At 42.9% G+C, this 6,889-nt stretch overlaps 1 protein-coding gene across 1 annotated transcript in view; it reads right to left on the bottom strand.

The window, feature by feature from the left end:
- Positions 1-6,889, bottom strand: part of SLC5A8 (solute carrier family 5 (sodium/monocarboxylate cotransporter), member 8) — a 30,171-nt gene that overhangs the window by 9,022 nt on the left and 14,260 nt on the right. The window contains exons 6-8 of the mRNA XM_009321294.1: positions 5,692-5,832; positions 1,574-1,703; positions 1-27 (exon numbers count right to left, since the gene is read on the bottom strand). The exon at positions 1-27 is cut by the window's left edge and continues 53 nt beyond it. Of these exons, the coding sequence (XP_009319569.1) occupies positions 1-27; positions 1,574-1,703; positions 5,692-5,832 (298 nt within the window). The remainder of the gene's footprint in view (positions 28-1,573; positions 1,704-5,691; positions 5,833-6,889) is intronic.

Below are 6,889 nucleotides of genomic sequence, written 5' to 3'. Positions count from 1 at the left end.
AATATCCAGCACTAGATATGGCATTAGCTGAAAAATTCAGAGTAAGAAATATTACTATCTTGCCCTAATTTTTCTTTTTTTCACTGTATTATTTTTGTTATAGCCTTCTCACTGGCATTCTGCCCAGCTGTTCTAATTTTGAATGTCCCATCTTGCACTATTTATTGGCTTTCTACAAAGAAAACCAATCCTAAAACATCCACTTGAGTTACAGCAAAGTCTGTTTAGACCACCCAACTAAGGTGAGCCTATAGCTGTGCTGTCAGGCTTGCTTTCCAGTGACGATGGTATAGGAAACTAGTGCTAGGCAGCAGGTAGTCTGTATTGTACATCACTCTGTTGGGCTTGGGTGGCATGGTAGATGCTTATGTCTGCTGTTGACTCCACAAAAAGGATTTCAGATACAGTCCAATAACCTCAGGGTACCTGAGAACAATTTCCGTATGGAAACCATGTGCCATTTGTTGACCTTTGCAAGATCTGAGTGCTGGAAAGAGATACAGATTTCAAGATTTTCTTCCTGTGAACCATAGTTTTTCCACGGACAAGTTGGTCTTTTTAGTATCTTGCTTCCAGTTTCCACCTGGCAGGAATGACTTAATTTCCTTTGGGTTTCTGCCTTGGTTTTCCATACCTCATCTTATTCTACCCTTAAGGACCAGGTGGTCCTGCCTCAGGTACTCTGTTGTCTGTGCTCTTCTCCTGGCTTTCCAGCTATCGTCCGTAGGGAGTTATCCAAAGCCTACAATTATCCCAGGCATAAACATACAAAAAAAAAAAGACTTGTATGATTTCCTTGGGCCCTGACTCTGGTCTGTCTATGGGCTCCCAGAGCTCTTGTTCCTCAGGTAAATGTCCTGCCCTGGGCCTATTTAGGGAGAGGCAGCCCATCAGTTACAAGGTGGTTTCTCCGCAGCATGGTATAATGCGGTTTGATTGCCCAGTTCTCCTCTGAAGGAGGGAAGGATTCACCATCACTAGCAAAGAATTGCCTGCTGCTAGCCTTCTTCCAGGCATATGCCTCGGGTACGATTACGTTTCGAGTCTGAAAAGGCTTTCGCCTCCCTTGGCACAGAGGGGTTTAGGTCAGGTGATAAAAAGCAGCTTGCAAGGGCCTGCAGTCACTCACACAGGCACCGCTCGTTTCAGCTGTCCTGGGTGGCAGCCTCCTCCCCTTGCTTCTCTCTGAAGCAGTTTCACGCAATGCTGGCACTCCCAGGCCCATTTTGAGTGAAAAACCCAAATACCTGCAGAGGTGGGTGGACTGAGCACTCTCCATGTCGCTAATCTCCCTGATGCCCTCCTTACCTGGCATTGAGAGACCTGCAGCTCCGGGACAGCTGGGGGACGCTGGGACTGAACAGTGCCGAGGACAGGTCTGCTGCTTTCTCCAGGGTATTCCCTCCCGCCATGGTCTCAGCTTAATCCCTCAGCATTACAGACTCAACTGCTATGGGACTCGGGCATGTCATTATTCCCAACCCCCTGGCTCTTGAACACCCCCCCGTCTGGTTATTATGGCTGCAGAGGAAGATGTCCCCTCACCACGTTCCCCTGAAATGTGGGGCCCTACCTGGTCGAGTGCCGACACCTGCTTTGCCATCCACGGGTCGCAGTCCTTGTAGATGGAGTAGAGGGCCAGGCCGCACAGCGTCGCACAGGCCAGTATCGCCCAGAGGCCCAACAGGTTGATGTAGAGGGACCTGCACCAACATGAACAGAAACACCATGCTCAACATCCCGCAAGACCCTGCTGGGGCCAAGTGAGCAAGTGCCCGCACCAGCACCAAGGAGACCTCCTGGTTTGTGGCTGCCCGCCGGAAAGGAAGTCACGATACAGCTCCCAGCATTTCACCCGGTGTGAGGTCAAGTTTTTAAATATACGAATTACACTTCTTGTTTTGGTGGTACGGTCTGAGTGCCTGTCCCCTGACAAAGTCTGCTCGGGAGATGATGGGAGCGATATGTCAATCCCCAGGTTTCATCATGTGCGTGAGTCCTACATTGCAGGCAGCTAGCAAGAATACACTCTTCCCCCCTTGCCACACCCCTTGGTAAAGACAAATCCTGGACAGATTTGTAAGGCGGGGTGCCCCAGATCAAAGTGTGGGGTACCTTCCAGTTAGCACCAGCACTCCTTTGCCTCTGGAGCTGCAGTGCTGCACTTACACAACGCTGGAGTTGCCCTTATAAAGCAACAAATCACACATTTCCTCCTGGGACAGTCTCCGTGGGAGGCAGCAACGAGGCACTGGGACCTGGGACCTGGTCTGGAGCCACCTACAGTTGCCACTTCCAGAGAGCAGGGGGTTGCCACCGACCCCAGGGCTTCCCCTTTAGTAATTAAACAACTTGGAGCCTGGTATGGTCCAGTAACCCCACTGCCTCCCCATGTCCTGATGGGAGCTTCAGCTAATGCTGAGAGCAGAAATGTGTTTTCATCAGGCATTAATGCTACTTTTGCCACACACAATAGGCAGCCTCTATTGGCAGTGAAAAACAAATTGTTCTCCTCACCCAGTGAGGGCTTCTCCCTTCCATCTAACTATCTGATCTTCTCAAATGTTTCTCAGCTCGTGATGACTCCTGGGTCACAAAGTTGTTCTCACCTAGGATGGTCAGTTCAAGCAAACACACCCACCAGGAGCTTGGCCTTGAAAAACAGCGTTCCTTTCCAGCAGTTGCCTCACAGTTATTTGTGTACCATCTGCCAATAGTGATTTAACTGCCTGACAGATCACATACCCTGGACCTGTGCCAACTGCTAAGACCTCCGCTGGGAGGACCTTTGGTTTCTGTGCAAATATATCCATGCTTGCAGTGCTTCAGGAGGCCTTTTAGAGCTTTCAGTTCCCAAGAAGGTAAGGGGCACCAGCCTTTGGACTGCTCTAGAGGACCATCAGGATGAATGAAGAAGTAAACCTAACTTTATAGGCCTTATTAGGCCTTGAAATGGACATTTTCAGAAAGGCATAAAGTTTTATACCATAGAAAAATTATTGGCAAGCACAATGTAAACTCTTAAAAAAGACCTATATGAATAAAAGCTGATTTACACATAGTAGGGGAAACTCTGCATTTATGCTTTGTATTTGCAATTAGGGGTGGTCTAAACACAGAAGCAGCAGCACTGTAAATTTCTCTCTAGACTAATTTAGTAAAAATGAAGCGGTCCTCTTCTTACAGATGCTTACATATTGGTTGGATGTCTTGCATCCATTTAGCTGAAGCTGTTCCTGCATTGGCATAATCTACCTTGATATAAGCTGATTTAGCACAAAATTTAACCAGTAAGTTAAATCAATCCGAGTCTTTTGAACAGATGTAATAGCACTATTAGCCTATAGCCTGTAGTAAAGATTAGAAAGCCAAGAGAAACACATGGAAGCAAAAGAAATTGTTTGTCTAAATCCAGCAATTCTTGTTTTTAAACCGTGTCAGTGTTTGACAGTGAAAAGAAAGCTGGGTTTTTTTCTTCTGATTTACATCCCAGCTCATGGTACACCCTATGACTAAGCACTGAAGTATAATAATTGTAGCACTATCGGAGGGAGGTGTTCCTATTAATTCTGGGTGAGCAACATGGGGTGGAGTTCGGGTAAAGTAGGCACTGTGACTGCACAAGGCTTATTTTCAGTTGTTTGTTTCAGACTGGCTCTAAGATTTTAGCACTGAAACATGCCAGATGATGACCTTGAAAGGAAAGTAGAGAAAAATGTGTTAGTAGCCCATATTTTTCTGAAAATGTAGCTCTCCTGCTCTGAATGCCTGTTATCGTTCATATATGAGCATTCTGTTCAATGTGCCTAGTTACTGTTGAGAGTGACAGCATGTGCTCCTACCTACTGGTATGTTTCTTGAATGGGGTGAAATCCTTTCCCAAAGCCTGAGAAACAGAAACTTTAACACTGCTACTGTTAAAGGCCTTCCCAAGAACTGCAAGTTGGCATCTGTGAAAGAATTATTTTCTCAGCTCTGCTTTATTATTGTGCTGTCTCTTAGAAAGCCTTACAGTAAATGCCACAGGGGTACAAAAACCTATTACTTTGAGCTGATGACATTTTACACTTCTGTGTACAGGTTAAACGGCAGTAAGAGGTGCAGGCCACCAATGTGACTTGCCAGATGTGTCTAATTACATTTGCAAATGAACTAGATAGTCACCACAGAATGGCAGTGTTTATAGTTGTGACAAGCTGCAACCATTATGCAAAATGATTTCTCCATGAAGGGGAAATTCCCTGCACAAGCATGGCACAAGCAAGATGCCATGGAGTCCAACCACCCACGCCAGCAGGAAAGGACTCTACTGATTAAGGCTGTGCCACCACTAATATGGTATAAGCTATAAATCCCATCCAAACCCCTCCAGAACCAGACAATCTCCAGCCCTGGTCAAAGCTGCTGCAACAGCTCAGAAAACATGCCCAGAAGCTGCCATGGTGCCAGATTCCCCTTGGCCACACTCTGCTTCTGGAACGCCCCGGAGGTGTCTCTCCTTACAAAGAGGGTAGGGAGGGTGCAAGAGAGGAGCACAGCCCTAAGTGCAGCAGGTGCTCAGGAAGAACAGTCTCACTGGCACAAAAATCTGGCGCAATATATGCGGCTGTTTTCCTATATGCAATCATGCCAGGCAGCATTACAGATGTGGGATGCACCCCCTGCCTCTGCAGTGCCGAGAAGCTGGAACCCAGCCATGCACCAGAGATTGTGGAGAAGCCACATGGTGTGTTGGAGATGTGGCACTGTATGCTGGAGATGTTGCTGATGATAAGCATCAGCTCATTCCTGTCTGCAGCGTAAATAACTGAGAAGTAGGTTTTTCATTATTGCCATAACCAAAATATTTCAGTTCTAAACTGTGCATGATTTTGTGGGTATTCTGCTGACTTTATGAAGTGAAAGCCTTCATAAAACTCCTTCTCTGTATGTCACTATTATAGAATTTATAGGGACTATAGTTATGATATGCATTTATATATTTCTCCTATAAATAGACTTTAAGCTCGCTAATAATTCTTAAATCCTGAGTTATGAACTACTGGAATGAAACTAAAGGTAAAGGTAAGATAGTAGAGTTAGTAAATACACTCTATTCTAGAGTAAAGGCTGATCAGAAATGTTTAAACTCAAGGACAACAGAGCTCTGACAGTTTCCATACTGAACTCCTGAAGAAAAATTCATTATTATTATGAAAACAAAATGTATGATTCCTCAGCAATTTTATCACTGAATAAAACATTTCCGCATTTTCTCATGCATATACTAATAGGTATGGAAAAATCTTTTAGTCTTTACTTATGCAAAATTCCCACACAATTATTTAGGTTTAGGTTTAGTAGAGTAGCAATTAAAGATGCTGTTTTGACATGGCTTTAGCATAAGTACTGTATTATTTGGTCTTTAGGTTGCATATAAACTTAATGCAGCTATTTGTATGAAAGAATACTGGCACAGTGAAACATTCTGGCACGAAGTTCAATGGTACAGCAATTATATGCAATTCAAATACCAGTATTTATTGTGCCGATTTGTCTTCTATCTGGTCCACAAAGCAGAAAGCAAAAGTTGTTACCCTTTACAAATGGGTTTTATACAGACAAAAAACATTCCTTTTAAAAAAAAATCTCCCTTATAAAGAAGTGTCACTGCTAAATTCAGACATTAAGAGTTACTGTAGGCAGACTTACATTTTTGCGTGGAACCTGCTTTTGCATGCAATGTATCTCTGTACTTGAGACTGGTTGATCCCATATATGCTAGTCCATGTGAAGGTCCCACCTATAACAATCGTCCAGAAGGTGTGCCTTTGCAAAGGATTGGGATTAAAGCTACAATGAGAGGGAAAAGAGAAAACGAATTCAGAATATGAAAATCTTCTCATTATGAGAAGACCTTAATGGCTAGGAGAAAACATTTCCTCATACTTCTTCTAATACAAACTCTCTTAATTTGGCCAGACTTTGAACATTCAGATACGTGAAATCTGAATTCAGGGAAAGCAAATTTAAAACTCAGAGCTGAAATCCTGATCTAGTGAAACACTCTGATCTGTCCAAAGGTGAAGTTTAACTCATTTATTTCCCTATAAACTACAGTCTTATGTAAAGCTGTATGATGCCTGTGACTGTTGTATTGAAATGCTCCAGTAAAAAGTCTTACTATGCCTGCTTATCTAGAGGGACATCAGTCTGACACCAATATAAAGGTGTGTTTGCACATCCAGCCTTTGTGGACAGAGCCTCTGTAAAACATTTTGCTGGTTCAGCTCTAAATGAATAACAGATTTTGAACGGCCATAAATATATATTTTTTGAAATCACACTTTAATACAGCAATAAATTATGCTTATCTTCATGGACAATGTAATATTAGTTCACCTATTACATGCCTTTATTCCTTTTCTTTTCCCATCTGTGAACTCTATGATGGTGGGAAGAAGCAATGCAGTACAACCACTGCAAATCAGCCAAATAGATTGAAAAAATGACTGTTCATGAGAAGAAAAAGAAAATACCCACAGATGAATTATTTACTGAAGAACTTGGTGAAGAATTTTACAGAACAACCTGATGAGTATTGTGAACTGATAGACAAAAGAACAAAAGGTAATACTTGTCACACTAAACTTTCACTAATAGCACTGGGTGAAGTTTCTTATCAAAAGTACAATAACTTTTTTTTTTTAACCTAAAATGGTTTTTGATTCAACACTGTCAGAATGAATGCAAAATTATATTTTTAGGCTATGATTAGTTACAATAATGGAGGCTAAAATACTATTAAAACTACTTTTAATTTTTCTTTCAGGGAAAAGAAAAACATTTCCCTTTTTCAGACTAGAGAAAAAACTATGATTTTTCCAGTTGTTTTGGATCAGCAGCCGAA

Source organism: Pygoscelis adeliae, unplaced genomic scaffold (assembly GCF_000699105.1).
Source record: "Pygoscelis adeliae isolate BGI_AS28 unplaced genomic scaffold, ASM69910v1 Scaffold232, whole genome shotgun sequence".
NCBI lineage: Eukaryota > Metazoa > Chordata > Aves > Sphenisciformes > Spheniscidae > Pygoscelis > Pygoscelis adeliae.
Note: the sequence above shows the minus strand (reverse complement) of the source record. Positions and strands in the feature narration are given on the sequence as shown.